This window comes from Sceloporus occidentalis, unplaced genomic scaffold, assembly GCF_023333645.1.
Source record: "Sceloporus occidentalis isolate IW3139 unplaced genomic scaffold, rSceOcc1.0.p SCAF_6, whole genome shotgun sequence".
NCBI lineage: Eukaryota > Metazoa > Chordata > Lepidosauria > Squamata > Phrynosomatidae > Sceloporus > Sceloporus occidentalis.
In genome coordinates this window covers 76,508,030-76,532,524 of record NW_028316986.1, presented here as the reverse complement: position 1 = coordinate 76,532,524, position 24,495 = coordinate 76,508,030, and the positions used below count along the sequence as shown (strand labels likewise).

The window sequence follows — 24,495 nt, the reverse complement described above, 5'->3', positions numbered from 1 at the left end:
GGACAGCCAGAAAGTCCTGAATGCACTCCATAGCTGGTCAGTGGCTAAGGGAACAGCTGTGCCTGTACACACAAATTGGCACTGTACAAGAAGGCACAGGATACCACCATACAGAAAGGAAGGAAAACTGACTGACCTAAGATTATACTTACATATGTCACTATGTGGATTCTAGCCATTGTTTTCTTGAAATGATAGCTACTGAGCCATGGTGGCCTTGAAATATTTATTACACTGCCATGTGCTATCAGTGCATTAGCAAAGTTGTACCCTATGGACTGCACTTTTTACTAACTCTTGGTTTACATCAACTTGTGATTCATTCTGTGCATGTATATCTATTGATAGCCAAGGTAGTAGTAGTAATAGTAGTATGAACTGTAAAATACTGGGTGAGAAAGTCTGGGGTATTTAATTAATATTGGACAATTTGTGTTTTAAAAGTTTGATTAAATGTTCATGTTTAACTCAACGTACTTTATATAAATGATGTCTTTTATACCCCAGCTGTTGACTTGACGTGCATTGCCAGTGTATTAATTTTAGTAATGCACGTTCTAATTCATCCTACCCATACAGTCTGTCCGCTGGAAACAGGATTGTTTTCAGTTTCCTCCTTCCAACCGTCTGCCAAATCATTTCAGAATACATTCTCTCATACGCCCCCGCTCTCAAGCCCTTTGGAGCAAAGTCTATTTCCTACCCGGGAGACACCACATCTGCCCTAGTGGATGGCCTGCAGCCTGGAGAGCGCTATATTTTCAAAATTCGTGCAGCAAACAGGAGGGGCCAAGGCCCTCAGTCGAAAGCCTTCAGTGTTGTTTTGCCAGGAGGTAAGCATGGAGTCTGCACTGTTCATCCTGTCTCTTTCCTATTTCTTTGTGTTCTCACTATTTTATTAATACCAATGAATTAATTTGGAGTAGTGCCTTTCCATTTTGAGGATGCTGAAGCATAGATACGAGTGCCTTATTTTAGGCAGTGTGGAAGAGCATTTTGCTAGAAGAGCGGTGGACAACCAGTGGATTAAGATATGTGCATTCCTCAGTTTTATTCCACAACTTTTCTTCATGTACTTAGTTCAGATCTCTGGGAGTTGCATTGAGAAAAGCATAGATAGATAAAGGGGATAGAGAAAATGGGATGAATCGTTTTTGGCTTAGGCCCCAGTTCCTGGCCTACTGGTGACTCAGGCCTTGGCATGAGGTCTGCAAGAGAAATGGGAATCTTGATAGGGAGCAGGTTCCCTGTTTTTCTTTTAGACTAAGTTTGTAAAGGTTTTTTTTTAAAAATATATATATATATATATAATTCCCAGAAATCATAATGGTCACATGGGCTGGAGGATTCTAGAAGTTGCAGTCAAAAAAGTAACTTTTCCAAGATGGGGTTCTAGAGTATGTAGACTCAAAGACATAAACTTCTGTTCCAGATTTGGGATCTATAGTCTGATACCCTAGGTTTTTGCTTGCTTGCGAAAATACTCATAAACCAAAATGCTACATGCTGTTCAGCAACAAGCAGAAGGACTGTTTGAACTTTACACTAATTGGCTAAAACACAAAGATTTGGCAGAGAACTGGCTTCTTATCAGGCACTGCTACAATAATAATTTTATCTCGGAAATTCTCAAAATCCTCTGCTGTGAGATTTGAAGTCTCATTGTTTGAAATCTTCCCCCAATAACGAATATCTTTATTTGATATCTAGTGAATTCAAGTTTGATGTTTGATTTCAGTATATAATTTCTCACTGTATTTTATAGTCATACTATTTAGTCTCTGAAACCATTTAGTGGATAATAGGCAATAGTGTTTATTTTTGGCAGCAGATGTTTATAAAAATGTTTGATTCTTGGAAAAAATTAAAGTCATTTCTAAAGCCTACAAGTCTTATGCTCTCAGGTTTTGCACTAAGTTCTCACCTTCAAAGATGCAGTTTTATTTTATCACATTTTAAAATGGTCAGGTTTTGAATATTTGTAAGTTTTCTTTTCAATTTTTAATTCCATGGTTCTGTGAGGAAAGGTTGTATATTCGGGATAAGTACTGTGAATAGTTTTTTTTCATTGACATAATTTTAAAAAATTGAGTGGACTGGCTGTAAACATACATTTCACTAGGTGATTTCTCTTCTCTGTTCTCTTCTTGTAATTGTTGTTTGCTTTTATAGGATTCTATGTCAATCTCTCTCTGGTTTTCTGATTTTGTTGTAGCTGGTACAGATGAATCAAAGATTGGTCAACAAACAAATATTGAAGAAGATCCAGAACCAAAAACATCTGGGAATAATGTGGCTTCATCCTCCTTTCAGGTGGCTTCCTCATCTGAAAATCTCTCATCGTCCTCTTCCTCTAAGCATTCACATTCCCGTCCATCCAGTTTTCCTGATGGCAGAGACTTGAAAGGTCCAATTCCTGACCTAAAAAATAAGGTCCTAGCTGGTGGTAGAGTTCTTACGAAAAACCAGCCATCATCTGGAAAAGGAGGAATGGTGAAAACTGATTCACACTCCACAAAAGGCACTGCTGACCATGATTCTTTCCAAGAAACACCAACAATGCAGCCAAAAACTCAGGATATGAAGAGCAGTGTTAAATCCCACTCCCCTTTGAAGCCATCACACACTGTCAGTTCCTCAGGGAAAATACCTCTTAGGTTACGTACACCAGTAAGGACAGGGAAGACAAGTATTGATCAGCAAAAGTCATTACCTTCATCCTCCTCTTCCTCCTCCTCCTCCTCTCACTCATCATCATCTTCCATTCCTAAATATACAGAAAATGAAACAAAGAATCTAGGACAGGACAGGACTACTTTAGATAGTAGTCTGCCTGTTGATAATGAAAGTAATGATCAAGTTGACAGTGCAGAGGAAAAGCCAGTAGTGTTTCCTAAAACTCCAGGAGATAGTCATTTGATCTTACATTCAAATCAGCAATCTTCTGCATCTCGTAAGGTGGTTCATAGTCATCCCACCAAATTGCACACTAATTCACACCATCCCTCTTATCAGGTAGTTCCGTCTGATACTAGTGATACTCTTGACATTTATAAAAATGGGGAGACAGAAAAAAGGGAGCAAAAGCCAGCTTCCAGGTCTGTTTCTCCCCAGGGTGGTTCATCTCCATCTTTGCATACAAAGACTTTGTCCCATTCCAATCGTCAAACATTAAGAGATCCAAGAATAGCCACCTCTGCTGTTTCTGGTGCAGTTACCCATACTTTACCCATACAGTCACATGGCTCCTCTTCTGTTAAACGTAAGCATAATGGAAGATATGATTCTAATAATAATGGCAGTAACAATGGTGAAAGAGATGAAGATGAAGACAAACGGCAAGGTTCGTCATCTTCTAGATCTAGTTCTAGAGTCTCTTCAAGCCAGGCTGTATCTGAACGTTCTGATCTGTTCAAATACAGATCTGCCCTTACTATGAATCGATTTGCAAACAGAGCAAGTAATATTCATGATACCAGGATACAGCCCTCAAAAGATCCCTCCACAACACAGCCCTCAAAGGTTCACCCTCAGTCCAATTCTCACTTAACACCTGGAATGTCTAATTCCAATATTGATAAAGAACTGGAAGTTGAAGATGAAAAACCTCTTTCATCAACCCTTTCCCATGGCCATTCACCATCATTTTCTAAATCTTCAGTGGATTATTCCAGAAAGAGAATTCCTCTGGCTGAATCTGAAAAGCATCACAGAGTTGTGGCCACTGACAAATCTAATCCCACAATCACACAAGAAGAAAGTTATAGTGAAGAAAAGGAAACCACAGATACAGATTCCTCACATAAATATTCAGGTGGACAGTCTCCAGTATCTGGACATTCTCCCTCCTTAAGTAGGCATCGTTCTAGTGTTTCTCACCAGTTAACAAATGGTCAGAGTTCAAGGTCCAGATCAGCATCCCCATTTACTGAACCCATATCTAGGACCTCTGTGGAGAGGTCATCTCCTCTCCAGTCTTCTGCTTCCAGATATCAACCTAATGGCTTAGAGAACAAAGATACATCTACTAAATCAAAACAGTCTTCACCTTTGTCTAAAACAACATTAACGGGAGGTTCTCATGCCTTGTCACGTAAAACACTCCAACCAGAAAACAGCCATTCTTCAAAAACATTAACTGATCAATCACAATCTCAACATTACTTAAATTCAAGAAGCCATTCCACATTAACATCTCATCAAAATCATGAAAAGACAGAGGATGAAGATGATGGAAATTCTGAAGAAAAGTATTACGGAGAAACAATAGATAAGGAGGAACAGAGACAATCTCATTCAGTTGCTGTCAAAGAAGCCTTTCCAACTAGGAGAATGTCTTCAACTTTAACTCAGGGAAATACCAGTCCTCTCTCAAAACATTCTGATTCTCGTATGAGTAAATCTGATGAAAGATCTCCATCTCAGCATGAGTCTTCCACTTCCTCAAAAAGATTAAGCTTGTCACCTGGAAAACCTTCTGGATCAAAGGTTATTTCTTCTAGTGAGGATACATCTGATGGATATAGATTGCATGCATCTTCCCATCAGTCCAAATATATTCAGCCATCATCTACCTCTTCGAAAGACACAGTCAAAAACCATCAATACAACAGAGAAACATCTTCCTTATCAAAATCCTCCTCACCTTCTCAGAAACAAACCCATCCTTCCATGCCCCGTTATCCATCCAGCTCCAAAGTCCCTACTAGGACAGAAGTCCGAACAGACAAAAAATATGGACTTGCTGAGCCAATCTCTAGAAAAGTAGAACTTTCTCCAAAAACATCTTCCTCTAAAACGCATCAGTCACTTTCAAGCAATGATGACAAAGACGATGAGTCTGATCTATCAGAAACAGAGGAAACCCCCACGCTATCTTCAGCAGCAAGGCGGCGATCTTCCTCAGTTTCAAGAGGCAGTAAAAGCTTAAATAATAATGTTGCTAATGGTAAATCATCAAGCCGTGTTTTGCCTCATAAAGCAAAATTTGCTGATGAGGAGGAAGAGGATGAAGAGGAGATGAAGGAGGAGGAACATCCTACTTCCAAAACACTGAATGCTGCCCCATTGGGCAGATCTCCTTTTTTGACTTCCAGGACTTCTCAGATTTCTAAAAAACCTCATGCTTTGCCTAAAGTAAACTTGGCTCTGCCACACTCCTCAGGCTCTACTTCTGTATCTACTCATCCCACTTACTCTACTTCTCCAATACATTCTTCAGCTTCCCCCTCAACATCCCCCAATCAGCGAACACAGAATTCAAGATCGTTCAATCCTTCTCAACGACAACAACTCCGATTTCCTCACAGACAAGGTAATGAGCTGTTAATTATTTTCCCCTTGGATATTATGTCTCATCCTGATTTACAAAAATAATGCTTTATTATATGAAGTTCCCAAATGTGCTGTCAGATCACCAACAAGGAACTGGTTTTGTTCTGAAACCACCTGTCAGTTCTATTATTTCACTAAAGAGATTATCACACGGAGACTTACTGTTCTTAAAACGTGGCTAGATCATCCCTAAAGTGTGAGGGTGTGATCGCCGGTCACACTTGTCTACCATGATGAAAACATCATGGAGGCGTCCCATCATTAAAGATTTGTGGAGCCCCCATTTCTCTGCATAATGGAAGTTCCTGTTATGCAGAGAAATGGCAGCTTCATGAACCCTTTAATGACAGGATGCCTCCATGACTATTTCATCATGGGAGACAAGTGCAACGGGCGATCGCACCCTCACACTTTAGGAACAATCTAGCCGTGTTTTAAGAATGGTGAGCCTCTGTGTGATAAGCTCCTAGGATTCATATATTACTTTTATTTCTTGTATAATTTCACATCCATATTTACTGGAGCAGTTTAATAAACAGACTGTATTTTTAGTGCACATCCAGGGACAGGGTAGCCATCCTTATGTCCTCTACTTTAAAGGATGCCTTTGTGGGACTGAAAGCTTGTCCTTTACGCAGGCTAAACTAGTCTCCAAAAATCCCATATTTTGTGATGGGAAAGTGATGAGAGGAATAGATAATCTAACCAAATTTGAGATTCAGGTTACTCTGAATTTTAATTATAGTTATTGAGCATTTTAGCTATCATTGAAATGAATTCAGGATTGTTGATGCATGCCAGAAAAGAAACCAAGAACAGATTTTCATAATGTGAGGGCATCGTATAGCTTATATTTTGACAATGTGGGCAATGTGCTAATTTTACCAAGAAATGCATGACTAAGTTAACAATATTTTTATCTGCTATTTAGATAGGGCACAGTCTTCTTAATAGCCACATCTGACTGTCAGTCCTATGTGCCATGAATTTCTACTGTTCCTTATTGCTATTTCAAAAACCTGGCAGCCCCATCCAAGTTGGCTGCGGATGTTATTAGACTTTAGCTCCCAGAATCCATCACAACTGGCTATGTTGGCTGGAGCTTATGGGAATTAAAGGTCTGCAAGATCTCCCCATCTGAGAACTGGTGCTCCAGTGGACTTAATTTAGTATGTACAAGTCACTGTAGAAGATTGCTTGACTATAGAGACATGATCATTAGTGTCTGGGTGTATGTTCGTTATTATTAACTATTATTAAAGTATGTATATTCTTCCCCACAGCTAAGGACCTCAGGGTAGCATACAATAAAATCAATTTATACAGTTTAAAACAATTTTTAAAAATAAGAAGAAACATATTAAACAATTTAACAAGTGAAGACAATTTTAGAATCAGGTTGTTGTTTAAAAAATAGTCAGTTTAAAACCACAGGTATGTATGTGTAGATGTGAGGGAACTCAATTAGGCTCCAGAGACTTTAATAATAAGCTGTTTGTTCAGGTGTCTATGGAAAGGTACTGGAAAATCGTGGTGTCACAAGATAAAAGGTGTTATCCAGTGTTCTCCTATAAGACCAAGAATGGGCCTCTGCCCAGAAGATTTCAATTCTCAGGAAACATCCATCAAGTATCAAGGTCCCACGTTGCATAGGCTTTAAATATGAATTCAGACTGGATGTTTCATTCAGTGTACCTCCTAGTAGGACAACTGCATTTTCCCAAAAATTAAATACCACGTGAATCATCCAATAGTATATAGAATTGTGATGCAAAGTTGAGTGTGCTCACACACACACACACACACACACACACACATCACAGCGATGAAATTAACTATGCAATAAAATGTCAAGTGCATGAATATAAGATAAAAAGAAGTCCATAGTCAAGTAGTAGTGATAATATGTCAAAGGTCCCTGTAACAGTGAAAATCAAACATCTTCTGTGCAAATGTGTTCAGTATATGAGTTCATTCTTACAAAATATAATCCAACCAATTTTGTTTACCTAAGTGTAGTCAGAGATTCAATTACACAAGTTTAACTTTAGTTTCATCATGTTTAAAAGAATTTTGATTTTTTTTTAAATAGTGTGAACTGTAATTTCACTGAACTGATAAAGTGATGAATGGCTCTTGTTTTGTACCATGTATATTGCAGGTAATGGTGGCAGACCGAATCTAACAACAAAAACAGATACAAATAATAAAATAACTCCTGGTAATAATGGAAAACAAAATGGGCAGAAGATAATAAATGGTCCACAAGGAATAAAGTGGGTAGGGTGACCTTATTTTAAAATTAAAATACTTACAAGATTTAATTTCATATTCTTTCATGTTGGAGCACCTTTCAATCTACACATTGCTTTTAGATTGTAGATCTTGACCGAGGGCTGGTGTTGAATATAGAAGGAAGGTACCTCCAAGATTCACAAGGAAAGCCTCTCAGAGTAAAATTAGGAGGAGATGGCCGTACAATTGTTGGTATGTTTATGTTTTATTTATTTGTATTATACATTAACCTCCCTAAGGTTTACAAAGGATTCCTATAAGCTGCAGTATAAATATACTGTAAATTAATAATGTGTAATGATAATTAGTAATGAATAAGCACAATTTTGTTAATGGAAAGGTGGACAGGAGCTAACAGTGGGGTTGTTCAGGAAAAAGGATCTGGTTGATTGCTTAACACTTTTTTGATTGTTGGTGACAAGTACCTATCAGAAATGAACCAAATGAAATTCTCAACATTCTCCGCTGGAATAATTCAATAAAATGTGAGAGTGGGGTGGAGGTATTGTTCCTGCCTGTCATATATCTATTAAAGATCAGAAGTTTCTTAGAAAAAGGACGTGGCAACCGTAATTCTACAACATGGTTAAATACACCGGGATTCAAATCGAGATATTTAAGGACTAAGCACTTAACCTGAATGGATAAATCTGTCAGTTTGATTTTATCCCACATTCAATTTTTTAAACCTCAAGTTTTTTTAATTCCATTTAGAAAAAATTTGAGAATTTGGTAGGTTATTATAAAAAAATTAATTTTTTCAATTAATTTTTTTATAATAACCTACCAAATTGTCAACCATCCCTAATTTTGATCACCATAGACTATTTGGGGCAGTTTGAAAACCCCTAACTAAATTTCTATATTTATTTATTATACTTTGCCCTTCTTCATAAGAGGTCGAAGTGGCTAATAGCCTACAGAAAAACATGCATAAAAATCTCTAAAAATAGGTTGGTGGGAATTATCCCTAAAGAAGGTGGATCTATATTGAAGGTGGGGACAGCATAGGAGTCATACATAGTATATAATTAGTCTTCATGTGTTCTATCCCCCTTGTAATAGTCCTATTAACTGTTCTTTTAGATAATTTCTTTCTTATTTTGCTCTGTTTCAGATTCTAAAGGAGCTCCAATAGTAAGTCCAGAAGGTTTGCCTTTGTTTGGACATGGAAGATTTAGCAAGCCTGTAGCCAATGCACAAGACAAACCAATTATAAGTCTTGGAGGAAAACCACTGATAGGCCTTGAAATGGTTAAAAGAACAACTCCTCCAACAACAACTACTACTACTACTACTACTGCCCCTACTACTACTACTACTACCACCACCACTCCTGAACCAACAACTACTGAGCCACCAACAGAGAAACCATTACCTACCTGTCCCCCAGGCACCCAGGCAGGGTATGATGAAGAGGGAAATCTTTTATTGGGCTATGATGGCCTTCCTGAATGCAGTTCTGAAGGTACTATTTTTTAGATTAGTTAAACAATCAGTGCTTTCTATTGGTTTACCAGAAATGCTGGGTTGTGGGCATTTATATTTTAACAAATGTTTCCAGCTAGAGTGCCAACAAAGATAAGAGTCAGGAGACAGATGCCTCAAATTTGTTCTGGCCATGATGTAAGCAACAAATAGAGCTATGTCCATGTTATTTCACACAGCTGTATTTTGATTCTGTTGTGGTGAATTGTTGGGCTGTTCAAACTAGCAAAGCTGGAAGACAAACCAAGAATAGATTTAACATTTTAAAGAACAATAACCCTGTTCAGATGCTATGAAGCCATGTACTGTAAACATTACTCTTGCCTTTTCAGTCACTGCTTTGGTCATTGTCTATATACGGAGGCCACTTCTGTCAGGAGGAGAGCCTCCTCCATCCATGGAGTCTCTCGATGCAATTTGAAACATGTCTTGCATTAATTCATATTTCTGGTTTTGCCATAATATGTCGTTACATATCATATTATTCCATTGTGTGGTATAGGATAAATGTGGCCAGTTTTTAATAAATGTTAAGTTACTCTTTGTAATCACTTGCCAAACAATAAGGGGAATGCCTCCTTGTGTTTAGAAGTGTGCCAAGAGTTTCTTCATTGTTTGGCTGATCAACACAGATAAAACAATTATATGTGTATTTATATTGTGAATTACCACTTTGTTAAATGGTGTTTTTCATCTTCTGACTGAGTATTCCATGGTTATCTTTTGTGCTGGTCATTGGTTAAATCTTTTTCTGTATAGACTGCCAGGGTATAGAATATAGATTCTCTTTTCACCACTGTTATGATTCTAACATGTCTTATTTTAACACCTTCATCATGGAATACTGCATCATGAAATGGCTACCTGCATTTAGCAGGGAGATACAATGTTTCCCAGCATTACTTTTTTAAAATGGTGACTAAATCTTCTCTTGCGTGATGAGAATGGAAGTAGTAATATTTAGAGCATCAAAGAAGAGCCTCAAATAAAAGGCTTCAGCAGCTGAAAATAAATTTGAAAGACGAAAGAGAATTTCAGCAGGGGAAACTAGAACAAGGGATTACTTACTCCTGGAAGTGTGCTAGGTGAGTGGTCTCTCCTGGATCCCCCCCCCACCCTGTAAATACTGCATAGAACTACTATTGTTTACTAATGCTATTGATTATGAAGACATTGGCTTACTTTTGCTCCTCTGTGCTGCAATGAAATTTGCTTTTGAAATTTCCAAATCAATCTGTAATGTGACACAGTGGGTGTTTCCTAGAGAACACCAGAAAACCATGTCCTTCAACATTTCACAAGTGAAACAAGGGATGCGTGTAGCCAAACAACATCAGTGTGTGGTCAAAATGGGAACAGTTTTTAATGAGGAAGCACACACAAGCACACACATAGGCTGCAGCAGTTTGTTTTTGCTTAGCTCTACTGGGAAGGGCAAGACTCCCCCCTCTTCTCCTCCTCCCCTTGAGTTAATTTAATGTAAACTACTTTTTCAGTTCCAACACCAGTGGAAGCTGAGGACAAAGGGGGAAAGGAGGAAGAGGAGGAAGAAAGTGAGACAACAGGGGATTAATTGGGACTCTCCTTGACAAAATGGAACAGTTGGGGAATATGATAAACTAGGATGTTGCCTGGAGTGATTGCTATTTCTCTGGATTGCAGATATTATTATCAGTAATAGAGTCAGCAGTATTACTTTTGCGTAGCAGCTGGTCAGTTCTGGCTGGGTGGCACCTAACACAAAAAATGAAGGATGACCATCACAAGACATTTATGAGAGTTTTGAGAAAATGTATTTTACACAAAGAGATTTTTTTTTCATTAGAAAAAGAGATTTTTGGAATTTTTGTGGAAAAAAAGTTCAGAAGTGCAAATGGGCAAAACTAATTTTGCCCAGCAGGGAGAAAACTTTTGAAATGTTTGTTCTTTCATGAAAAAAATAAAATATGTGGTGTGTACACCTCATATGAACATAAAAGAGAGAGCAAGCACATGTGAATGGAGCGATCCCTAAACTTGAAATAAGGTTTTCCCCAGGGGTAGAGCTCATATATGATATTTTTCTGTATTTGTACTTTATGTTGGGGGGGCATATTTGATAGTTTTTGTTTTTGTGATGTCTTTTTTTAAAAATAAATGTATTTGAAATTATGTGTATGAATAGAATTTTTTTAGAAAAGAAGAAAAAGAAAGAAGTAAATGTGCATGCAAAGCATTCAGACCTAGGATATGGATGTGCTTAGAATATCTGCCTAAGTAATATTTTGACATTTGATCTCTCTCTTTCTCTTTCTCCTTTCCAGCTACCATTTCTCCAGCTGGTCTGGCCCCAGCGTTGCTCTTCACACAATATCATTCATGGAGAAAAGCAGTTCTATAGAGGGATTTGATTCACTCCATAAAAACAGCTGCCCCTGCTCAAAAATCCAAGATTTCAACCACTCCTCTGCCAGTAATTCAGATGGAAACATGGAAGGACAGGACGGCGCTTGCACTATTTTTGCCACTTACTGAAATGCCAAAGCTACAGTAATCTTATTGTGGACAATGTGCTATAAACTATAAATATACCTGTCTTGAACTCAGCATCTTGGCTGGCTGACAAAAGCAGCAAAACACCTGATATAATGGGGAGAGCACTGCAACAATGATAACCTACTCGGCAATCCCTGTGCAGTCTGCAAATCAGATAACAGCCTGCCTTTATATATATTGCTACCAAATGTACTAAATATATGCCTGTAAAGAATGTTCCAGAATGCCCTCCCATGGTGAACAAACACAGTGGCATATTCAGTTGAATACCCTGTCATTTCTCATGAATATGAAAGACTATTTCCAAATGGGCTCAAAGAAATGTGGTGTGAAAAAAATGCTGCTGTGGGTTCTACTGAACGTTTGGTCCAATTTCCTCCTTAGGATTTATAAAGATGATTTTACCAGATACAGCTCTGTTTTACAGTCAGAAAACACATGAGGAGCCCAAGCTTATGTGGCACTGAAACTCCAGACAGACTCTACGTCTTTGAAGAACTGCAGTCAACAAAGCCATTAAAAGCCACTTTTATAACTGCTGCTATCATATTACTGGAAAATATAGATCTATAAACTTGAGAGACAGTAATAAGCTTGGAAGTATTAAAGGGCCAAGCAATCCAGATTTTCTGTTATCTGAGCTTCATAATTTTCTGGGCTGTGCTACTTTTTAAAAAAAAGCAGCTTGGTAAAGCTAGCCTTTTAAAAAAAATTAATTAGTTACATTCACATGCATTCAGAATTTAGTGGATGCCTGCCCAATGCATCTTCTGTAAACTTGTTACGTGGCTAGAGACAAAGTCAGTGAATAAGTATCAAATGAAACCAAGGTGGTTAATAGGCTTTAAGCTGAAATATTGAGAACACTTTTCTGAAGGAATAAATGTTTTTTTCCATATTCACCTTCAGGTTTATGTTGGCCTGGAATATACCATGGCATTTCTCAAGCTCCTTTTAAAACTTAAGATCTACGGGCATAACCAGAGAAGAAATGATGCCGGTTACACCCAAACACAGTGCTATTGTTCAGGTGTTCTTCAGGCTGACTATTGAAAATTGAGCCCAACCAATCAGGCACTTAGTGTTAGCTTTGTCATGATTTGGACTAATTTTAACATATTTCTGGTTGTTGGAAAAAAGGGTCTATATTATGAAGGGCTTTAAAATGTGTAATATGATTACTTTAGATAGAAAATGAATGACATATATTGGTTGTTACAGTCAGAGGTATCTATGGTCTTTTCCAATGTTGTATTGCTTACAGAGTAATAACTGTAGTGTTTCATGACAGTGTGTACATCGAACAATAAGCTGCATGTATAAAAAGCTACTCCTAGAAGTCACTTGCTAACATCAGAGGTGGGCAGTACTTCTCCCCCAGCTATTTTTGTGATCCATAACCTCCCAGAATCCCCAGACTTAAAGAGAGAGAGAGAGAAAAGAGGGTGGATTGTCTCTCTTGAAGCCCTGTAAGATAGACACTTCACCTTTTAAATAAATTGCATGGCCAAGATCATTTGAATTTTTTTTTTAAAAAAAAAACAACTTTTTTCAACTTCTGGATTTTGCTTTATTTTTATTGGTCTCTGTGGCAGTATCCAGACAGTAGAACAGTCCCTGGGCATGCTGCAGTCACCGTCTCCTTCTCCAACACAGAAGTGCACAATCTTTTTAGCCTCAGTGTGGCATCCAGTGTCAGTTTGAGGGGTCAAGGGACTACCCATTCATACACATCCAACCACTTCTTGGCATGCAGCATCTGTGATCTGTATGTATGTGTGTGTGAGAGACAGAGAGCTTTTAAAACTTTTTTTCTTTTTACTACAGCCACAAGAATCCTCCAGTCAGCATGGCTACTGGCCAGAGGATTCTGGAAATTATAGATCAAAAAGTAACTTTTACAAGTTCTTATGCATGAAAATGAAATCCCTCTTTCATCCTCAAGTAATCTCAACTAAGGCTGTAGTTTCTTCACTCCTTGTAGTGATAAAACAGCAATCTCAGAAGTCATGAAATTCTGGGCACACACTCTCAGGGAAAAGGGGAGAGGAGAGAAGCTTTGGGGGCCATAAAGGGAGCAGCCAAAGGCTGCTACATGTGGACAGCTGCAACTTGCTTCCCAGAGGACTGAATATTGAATGGAACTCTGCAGATAGGAGCAAGTTTGTACTTGAATGGCTAAGTTTACTGGGTCAAAGAATGCCCAAATCCCATCTGTCAGTAGTACTCCTTTATTATCTCGTATATAAGGAAACTGCTACCATTCAACTCTGTGTGGAAAACAAAGCACTGAATTTGAGTCACCATTGCCATGAGGATAAGGCCCAAAGAATTGAGCCAAAATGCCCCCCTTATTTCACCCCTGTTTTCATGTAGGTAAATGAAAGAAGTTAAGAGACACAGTGGCTCAGCACTTAAGATGCCGACTGACAATTGCAAAACTGGCAGGTCGACAGTTCAAGGCCCAAGTGCTGCATGACAGAGTGAGCTCCCATCACTAATCCCAGCCTCTGCCAACCTAGCAATTTGAAAGCATGTAAAAGTGCAAACAGATAAATAGGTACCACTTTGGGAAGGACTTGTTGGTTGGGGTGTGTGTGAATGGAAGCCCCTTTTCTTACACCCTCTCCTTGTCAATCTTTAGGAGAATCTACCACCAGTCCTTGTCTATGCAGTCTTTGCAATGCCTATGTCCTCCTTCTGTAGCAACAGTGAGAACGCCATAGCTAAGATACTTCCCAAGTTCTCCTCACCCAAATTTCATCCTAGGTACAAGGCTTGAATTTACAGAAACTAAGCAGAGCAGTGGAGTCCAGTGGGTCTTCGAGATGCCTCACACATAGGGTTACCTTGAGTCAGAGTCAATTTAAGGGCAATTAACAATAACAATAAAACAAGGCTTCCAAATTCCCTGATCTTGTTTGCAGAGCTGATATGCTTTTCCATTGTGTCTGGTATTTGTTTCCAGATTTTCCATCTTCCACAGAACTTGCTGTATTTTCAGTTCCCATTCTTCTATTCCAGTGGTCCCCAAACTTTGGTCCTCCATATGTTTTGAATTTCAGCTCCCAGAATTCCTGACTGATGGCCAATCTGGCTTAGGCAACTGAGAGTTGAAGTCCAAAAATCTGGAGGACCAAAGTTTGGAAACCACTGCTGTATTCCTTCACATTCCCAGTACACCTGAGTACATATAAGCAAGCACTGACTCACTCACAGCACATAAAAAATTGATGTGATCTTATTGATATGCCTTCCACATACTGTTTAAAATAAGTCTATGTGAGTTTTTGTGCCTCATTTGCCAGTAAAAAAAAATGTACCAATTCAAATTCTGAAATCAAGTTCAATCATTTTCCAAATTCAACTGGGAAAAAAGTTCAATTTTCCATATGGGGAAAATAAAAATAACATATGGAAAAACAGTAAGCAGTATTGGTCTGTCAGAATATTCAGAATGGAAATGTTCTAGTCAGGTGACAAATGAAAGGTGTTTTTATAGAAAACCTCCATCATTATTCCTCCGATCTTTCTGCTCATGGGTAACAAAACTGTATGAAATACATTTGGATTAGAAACAAAGGAAGTGTCTGAAAATCTTAAAGGTTGAATCAGTCAGAATGAGAAATAGAAGGTTGAGTTGCATGGCAGAAACTTTTCAAACATGCCTTATTGAACCTCAACAAAAACTGAATTTCAAATTTGACAGTGTTCTTCGGTCTAGAAAATCTAAGCCCCCAGTAGTGGGCACTCACTCTGTATGAACATACTTGTGGTATAATAGATGAATAGCCATTTTTCAAAGTGAGCAACATGTCAGGTATTTTCCTCACACAAGAGGAGTAATGCTCATCTGCTTGGGCTCTCTGCTTATGGTTCCAATGACCATTAAAATGAAAGAGAAAAGCAGAGGAATGTGAAGTCTTTCTGCACAGCAGAGGTGTAGGAAAGGGATGACTAACCTGTCTGAGTTAGGAAGAGCCACAGGAGTTGTTCTGGGGTTGGCTCAAAGGGCATATTTATACAGTGGTATTTGTGACATCTGTATTTGTGTGTTTTAGTCCAAATCTTTAACTGTTGGGTTGTACTGTGGGTTAGTTCATTGTCAGAGCTTCTGTGGACTCATTTGTACTGGATCATTTTGAGCCTGTAAGTACTGAGGATGTGGACAAGATCATTAGAAGTGTTAGGAAGACAACTTGCTCTCTCGATCCCTGTCCCTCGTGGCTAGCAGCTCAGGGGGGAGCGGTTGTAACCACTATGTTACACCGCATAATTAATACATCATTTAGGGATGGGCAATTTCCATCCAGCTTAAAATTGGCCATTGTAAAACCGCTGATTAAAAAGCCCTCCCTTGACCCCCTGATGCATAAGAATTATCGGCCTGTTTCGCTACTGCCTTTCTTGGGGAAGGTGATCAAGAGGGCAGTTGCAATCCAACTGGTAACCTCTCGTTTGGATTTCTGTAATGTGCTCTACATGGGGCAACCCTTGTACCATACTCGGAAGCTACAATTGGTTCAGAATATGGCAGCAAGACTGGTCACTGGATCCTCCAGGGCCAGCCATATAACACCTGTACTAAAAGATCTACATTGGCTGCCTATCTGCTTCCGAGCGCAATACAAGGTGTTGGTTATTACCTATAAAGCCCTAAATGGCTTGGGCCCAGGGTACTTGAAGGACCGCCTTTCTCCATATAATCCGCCCCGCACACTCAGGTCGGCCGGGAAGCAACTGCTGAGAGTTCCAGACTCGAAATATGCCATAACAACGCAGAGGGCCTTTTCTATCTCGGCCCCACAGCTCTGGAACTCGCTTCCCGATGAGCTCCGCTCGGCCACCTCCCTTGACCTGTTCAAGAAGGGGTTAAAAACCTTCCTGTTTCAACAGGCTTTCCCCTAATTGTCCCCAATGCAGCCCCCTTCCCCCTTCCCCCTCACTGTTTTTGTTGTTGTACTTCGTGCTAGCTGGATATTGTTATTTGTAATTGTTATTTGCAATTTTCAATGTATTTTTTGCTCTTTTTATTGTATTTTTATGCCGTAACGGTATATTATGTAACCCGCCTTGATCTGTGGAAAGGCGGGCTATAAATAAATATTTTATTTTTTATTTTTATTTTATATAAATGATAGCCTTTAGATCAGTGGTTCTCAAACTTTGGTCTTCCATATGTTTTGGACTTCAACTCTCAGAAACCCCAATCAACTTGGCTAACTGTCAGGAATTCTGGGAGCTGAAGTCAAAAACATCTGGGTGATCAAAGTTTGGGAAACACTGCTTTAGACTGTGGCTGGACATAGTGTGGCCTGCAGGCTGCATGTAGCCCCTGAGACTCTCCACCAAGGCCCCCTTTTTAAATAAAACTGTCTGATTTTGGACAACTTTTCCCCCACACACAGAAAGCCCCTTCCAAACACATGAAAACACACAAAAAAACCACCCCCATAAGGACTGTAGAAGTCTGTACTACCCCCCGTTGCTCCATTTTCCTCTGTTGTTCCTTTCAAAATGGCAACAGGCAACAATGCAATATCATTTCCAGTTACCATTTTGAGAGGGGCTGCATGGGGAAATGGAAGCATTTGGTCTTACTGTGGGGGAATGTAGCTCACTGTGGAGGGGAGTCTGGTGAGGAAAATTGGCCACCCCTACTTTAAAACATTACTTAAATCCTGTTTTAAGTCAACTTTGAGATGAAAAGGGATTTTTTTTTTCACTGTTTAAATGTTTTCTTTTTTCCATAGATACATTCTCAGGGTTTGATGCCGATGTGACTGGAACTACAGAATCTTATGTGATATATGATGAAGGTACTACTGATAGCAAAAAGTCTTTCATATAAAGTGTTTTTCATCACTTTCCTTTCTTGCTGTCTTCCAGAAATACATTAATAGAGATGTAGTAATAATCTAGAAACAATATGCACCTGTGTGTATCTGAAAATGGAAAGTTGTTTCAGTATTGTTTTTGGTATCCCTGTGGTCAAAATAGAATTTACCGGGGCAGATCCACAGGCAGGTCCAGCTAATCCCTGACCACTGCCTATCCCAACTCAGGTTTATAAACATTGACGTACAGTGCAGTAATTAACTTAATTTCACCAGCCCCACACCTAATGTACATACATTGTGAGTAGGGATCTATATAATTAAGATAGCGTTGCTAGTGAGTTGAGCACCTTGAGTACCCATAACTCCTCTTGTTACCAGTGCCAGTCCTATCAGTGCTGGACCATGGCATTTGTCTGGACCATAATCCTGTACACTGTTCTGTATGTACGTGCCTTCAAATTTCCTGTTGATATACAATGACCTCATTAATTTCATAGGGTTTTCTTAGGCAATGAATACTCAGAGATGGTTTTGCCAGGTACATCTTCAGAAAGTGCATGGAATTTCTTTGTAATCTTCCATTCAAGTATTAGCCAGGAGTGATCTCATTTAGTTTCCAAGATCAGACTGGATCTGATGCCTAGTCCCAAATAGAGTAGATTCCTAGAATAAATTTTTGAATGATGTATCAAATCAAAATGATAAATTTCATTAATTCAGTGGGTCAATAGTAGTTGGAACTAACAATAGGAATCAGGCATAATTGTGCTATGTATTGGTTTTGGACCTTCCCTGGTGTTCTATGAACTCAGACTGCCCACTCTCACAGTTCTATGTGATAGGTTAGACTGAGGTCTGGTAACTTTCTCGGGGGCATTTAGTGAATGTGATGGATGATCTCAAGGCACTCCAGTCCATGGGTTGTATGCCACATGTAGTACAGTTAGCCCTCTGTATCCATGGATGAATCCACAGATTCAAAAATCCATAGCTTATAAATATTCAAAAATAATACAAATTCAGAAAGAAACTTTGTTTTTTTACCATTTTATATAAGGAACACCATTTTACTATGCCATTGTATTTAATAGGACTTGAGCATCCACAGATTTTGGTATCCACAAGGGTTACTGGAACCAACCCCAGCAGATACCAAGAGCCCACTGTATTTTGCAAGGAATTAGTATAGAGGTCATCCAAAGCTCTGCAGGGAATCAATGCAGAAGTTAATTGCTACAGAAGTCCACATTGTCATATTTGGAAAGGAATTAGAGCAGAAGGTCACATTAGTTCTGTAGCCTTATTAGCTACATTAGTTAGTAGCCTTACTAGTCATGCCACTGTCATATCACCTTGCTGAGTCCTAGTAGCTGTCCTTTCTTTATTCATCTAATCTAGCACTGGTATCCAGGCATACCCAGCTTGACTCTGTTCTATTTTTTAAAAGATGTAAAAGACAGCTTTGCAAAATCACTGCATTCAAGAACAGAGTTGAAATACAACTGATGAAATGTATGGCAAATAGTTGTTCTGCTCCTTTAATAACTCTGTGCAGTGTGCAGTTTTTCATATCTGTTAGGTGGTTAATCCATTCTGAGTTTTATCCTGAAGGAGCTATCCAAGTGCTGAATCCACTTTCCACAATAGGTGATCACCATAGATAGATAGATAGATAGATAGATAGATAGATAGATAGATAGATAGATAGATCACTATAGTGTTTTTTTAAAGAGCATATTCGCTGCCCTGTTGATATATATGATAGCTACCACTGGCACTGTACATTCTCAGTGATTTATCATACATTCACAGGTCTGATGCTCTTGATCTTGCTTTTTGTCTAGACTATGAGTTTTTTGAAACTACTTTGCCTCCCTCTACCACCACTACCATCGCAACCACCACCACCACAGAAGTAATGCTTGAAACCAGCTTCCCAGAGTTCAGTGTCACAGGCACAGATCCTCTGTCAGAATATGATGCTACTGGAAGGAAACGGTTTACTGGTATGTCCCAGGCTTTCCTCTCTTGAATTGCAGTGATTAAATGGCCTAGCTTCATATGATGCTAAATGTGAAATGAGTGTTTATTTATTAGAAACTGTCTCCTGCTGTTATTGGCATGTACCTTCATGTCAGCTCTGACCTATGGCAACCATATCATAGGGGTTTCTTGGCGAGAGTTATTCAGTGGCAGTTTGCCATTGCTTTCCTTTAATTTGTTGTTAACTGCCTTAAAGTCAGCCTCAAACCATGGCAACCTTGTGAATGAGACACCTCGAAGCCCCACTTATCGCCCGTCCAGGTGATAAATCAGTGCTTCTGGGAAATCTGGCTAAAGGTCCTGTTGCTGGGAAATATTATGAGGAGCTATTATTAAAGCTGACTTATTTGCACATTCTCAGAATGCATAGATGTTCTCCCAGAATGAAAGGGAATCAGTGGCCTGAAACAGACAGGCTGAAAGTACCGTGTCGGTGCCGAAATTAGGGTTCTAGAGCACGTGGCACCTGCACGTTCTGGAATCTCAATACATATGGACGGCGCCATCTTTACGTGGCGCCGTTCAAAGATGGTCTGTGTGTGTGTGTGTGTGTGTGTGTGTGTGTGATGCAAGCGTGGCGCTGCATCTGCACTGCTGGGCAGTGCACCACTGGGCAGTGCTTGCCTCTTGGATGTGTCACAGTGTGCCGATGACACACTGGTAACACTGTCCCAGTGCACCCAAAAGAACCAGTTTTTTTCCGGGTTCTTTTTGGTCCGGAGGAACGCTGCGCAGTTTGGCTGCTGCGGTGTCCCTGCAGCCCATCCCTGGGTTTCATTCAAGTCTGGGTTTCATTCAAGACCTGAAAGGAATTATCCAGGGTGCTGAATTTTATCCCAAACTAGGTTCAGAACCTTAAATTGCTCCTCTAAAGTCTGAATTAAAACCTGGAGCAGATCCATTACATCCCTGACATAAAGAGGAAAGTGGGAAGCGGGAAGCTTCTGGTTAGATATTATGGCCAAATGTTTAAAGGCCCAGGACTTGTTGTTTTTTCCTTCTCACCCCCTTGGAAAATGCTCACAGCAGATCTCTGCATACTAGGAATGTCTGTGTTGATTATCTGACCATGTCATCCTGCTCAAACTGTGGGTTGTGGTAATTTGAAAATGAATGAAGCAGCAGCAAGTCATGTAATTAGTTATGGTAGCACAATGGAGCCTATTCCAACTGATGATGGACACTCTTTCCAGTGATTAATGACAGCTCTGTGGGGTGGATTAGGTGATGAAATAAAATGCCCATCACCATCCTAATCCTTAAATGTCTCTTGGCAGAGTTAACCATCTAATTATGTCTTTAAACAACAACAACAACAACTGGTAATCTGCATTTATGCCAGACAAGACTTTGAAGGGACGTTCATCTAATTTCTGTCAAGTGGTTAAATGGCATTAATCTTCCCTCTCTCTGACAGTATTTCTCAGTTATTCATGATTTGAAAGAGCATGGAGTGTCTGAGAGGTAAACAAATGACATACTGGTGGAAAATAACTTCCTAGAGGGATGAAATCTAACAACATAGACTAAAAAAAATTCTTATGAACACTTCATGCCATTCAGAGCAAAAGGGGGGAAAGTTGCCCTTCTAACAAAATCTTTAAACGGTAACTGAATAAACAATTGCTTCATTAATTTGTAAGCTATGTGTGAGTGAATATTTTTGTCTTTGTAAAATAGAAATGTGTTCACAAGAGTGGTTGCAGAGTTTAGTTTCTAAACTTTTGAGGGTAATCATGTACTCTGAGAAGGCCAAGGTTCCACCTCAGTTACTTTTTCATGACTTCCTCAGTATCACTGAAAGCTTCTTATAGAAGTTATTTCACATGGATGTTAGCTCCTTGAATGCCATGCCTTCTGCTTTCTCATCCCTTTAAGAATCCCAGTAAATCAAGATTATTTAATGCAGTGATTCTTAACCACCTTTTAAACCCCCTTTGAGAAAACTATGGAACCCCCCCCCCCAGAAAAAAATGATCACAGACATTTTGTTATGTAACTTCCAGTCCATTCTGACTTATGGGAACAGTATCATAGGGATTTCTTGATAAGATATATCCAGATGAGATTTACCATTGCCTTACTGTAAGACTGAGAGTGTGTGACTTGCCTAGGGTCACCCAATGGGTTTCTATGGCTGAGCAGGGATTTAAACCCAGGTCTCCCACAGTCTTAGTTCCAACACTCAACCACACTGGCTCACAAATACAGACAAAATTTTGCATGCCATTCATTTTATTGCATTGGAAATTTATTTCCTTAATGTAGATACAATATATAAATAGAACTTATAAGGAATAATCTCCCTGTGTCTTATATTTGCATGCAACAAGTAATGGCTACTTCTTGAAAAAAATGAAATAAATGAAAATTGTGCAGTTATAACAAATGGTAAATTTTAATTCTGCAAAAATAAATTTCAGCAGCAAGACTGCTATTCTATGGCTTCACTGAATAGTTCAAATTGTGGAGTGGTATTTTTTACATTGGATGCAGTGCACAGAAGAGCTATATAAAAGAGATGAGAAAATGAGAACAGATGATATTCCAATTGAACAGCTACAATCACACAGACAGAATAAACTCTAATGTTAACTAAAATATGTCAACAAAATGGTGGCCAGTAGATTGGAAATGCTCAATATAGATCCGCATCCAAAAAAGGAGACATAAAAGCTTCAGCAACTATAGAGCCATAGCATTAATTTCCCACACAAGCAAAATTGCTCAAAATTCTGCAACATAAACTCCAACCATGTATGAAGAGAGAAATCCCAGAGGGCAAGCAGGATTAGGTAAGGAAGAGGCACTAGGGGCCACATTGCAAACATACAGTGGTTAATGGAGTGCACCAAGGAATTCCAAAACAAAATCATCAAAGCCTTTGATTGTATCAATCACAGAAAGCTATAGAACACTCTTTTTTTAATATTAAAAATTATTTTTATTTGCACAAATCACAATAATCTCATACTTTCAACATTAAAAACGTACAACATAAATCTATAGCCTACTACAAATATCATAACAAAGAACATGACTAATTTAGATAACCAAAAATTAACGGCTATTTCAGGTTTCAATGTAACACCAAAAGCTATATACTTAGGAATAATGATTTCAAATAAGAATTCAGATTTAATGAGATTAAACTATAAAAAACTAGAAAATGAAGTTTAAAAAGACTTAAATAATTGGAAGGATTTAAATTTGACATTATTGGGCAGAATTTTGGCCATCAAAATGAATATCCTTCCCAGGTTTTTGTTTTTATTTTTATTTCAATCAATATCAATAATCCAAAAAGAAAATTCATTAAGGGAATGGCAAAAGTTAATCACCAATTTTATCTGGGCTGGGGAAAGCCCAGGATAAAACAAAAATATATGCATGACTCAGTCTTGAGAGGAGGTTTTGCTGTCCCAAATTTGAAATTATATTTCGATGCTTCGGCTTTTTTATGGATGAGGGATTGGTTATCATTAGAAAATAAAAAACAATTAAAATTAGAAACTGCGGAACTTAGATTTGGGATCCATGGATTTTTATTTTATGATAAACTTAAAGCAAATCGTGATTTCAATAATCACTTTGTTAGAGCAACAATATATAAGGTTTGGCACAAATATAAGAAAAGAATTTGTGGCAATATAACAACATGGACCTCCCCACATGAGGCTTTATATAGATCTGACCCATTTGGGAAAAAAAATGGTTCAAATATGAAAATATATTACAAAAGACAAATAATGATCTGGAATTAAAATCATTAGAACAAATCAGGAAAGAGGAATATGAATGTAGCTGGTTTCTGTATCAACAATTGAGAGCTAAATACATGGAAGATAAAAAAAAACATTAGGTACTACAGATAAAAAATCAGAAATAGAAATCATCTTATTTTCACAAAAACCAGCACTATTATCAAGAATATATAAAAAATTATTAGAAATTTATATGGAAGAGGACCTAATTAAAGACAACATGATAAAATGGTCCCAGAATTGTGGCAAAACTCTGGAACTGGTACAATGGGAGAAATGCTGGGGAACTAGATTAAAATACTCTGCAAGTCAAGACATCAGGGAAAATTATTACAAAATACTGTATAGATGGCACTTGTCCCTGGACAAAATAAGCAGAATTTATAAAACAGGGAAAGATTGTTGTTGGAAATGTAAGCAAGAAAAAGGTACTTTTTTCACTTATGGTGGGCATGCTCGTTTGCTAAGAGCTTTTGGGAAAAGATCTGTAGAAGTATTAACAATATACTGGAAATTAATTTGCCATGTAGCCCAGAGTTACTATTACTGTGTATGCTAGATGATGTAAACGAGAAAAAGCATGGGAGAGTTATCTATTATATGTTGGTTGCAGCTAGACTTACCTACGCAAAGCACTGGAAATCAGACAAAGAAATACAAATTGAAGAATGGGAAATAAAGCTGCTAGACATGATAGAGATGGATATGACATTTGGTTTTTCTATATTTACTTTTAATCCCAAGATTTGTTTGAACTTTTTTATTTGTTCTAATAACAGTTGTAAACACAAAGCTATAGTACGCTCTTGAAGACATGGGAGTGCCACTACATTTGATAATCCTCATGGGAAATCTGTACTTAGGACAAAAGGCTAATGATAGAACAGAATATGGAGAAACCAAAAAGTTCCCAATTGGCAAGGAGGTCAAGCAGGGCTGCATCTTATCACCCTACCTGTTCAACCTGTATGCAGAAAAGATCACTAGAAGAGTAAGTCTAGACTCGGAAGAAGGAGGAGTGAAGATAGGAAGAAAGAATATCAACAATCTTAAGATATGAGGATGACATCATACTACTACCAGAAAAGATCACAAACTTGGAACAATTATTAAAGAACAGAAAGGAAGAAAGTGCAAAGGCAGGCTTGCTGGTGAATATAAAGAAAATAAAAATAACGATCCACATAAATTCAAGC

The 24,495-nt window shown here is 38.5% G+C and overlaps 1 protein-coding gene across 2 annotated transcripts in view; it reads left to right on the top strand.

Annotated features, from left to right (window-relative positions):
• FNDC1 (fibronectin type III domain containing 1) overlaps positions 1 to 24,495 on the top strand; it is an 83,127-nt gene that overhangs the window by 9,753 nt on the left and 48,879 nt on the right. Inside the window, exons 5-11 of one of the 2 annotated variants that reach the window (XM_089530111.1) lie at positions 645 to 833; positions 2,225 to 5,314; positions 7,496 to 7,614; positions 7,710 to 7,821; positions 8,747 to 9,097; positions 17,406 to 17,471; positions 19,337 to 19,498. In XM_089530111.1, the coding sequence (XP_089386237.1) occupies positions 645 to 833; positions 2,225 to 5,314; positions 7,496 to 7,614; positions 7,710 to 7,821; positions 8,747 to 9,097; positions 17,406 to 17,471; positions 19,337 to 19,498 (4,089 nt within the window). Of the gene's footprint in view, positions 1 to 644; positions 834 to 2,215; positions 5,315 to 7,495; positions 7,615 to 7,709; positions 7,822 to 8,746; positions 9,098 to 17,405; positions 17,472 to 19,336; positions 19,499 to 24,495 lie in introns of both variants that reach the window. The other variant, XM_089530112.1, reaches the window with a different exon arrangement.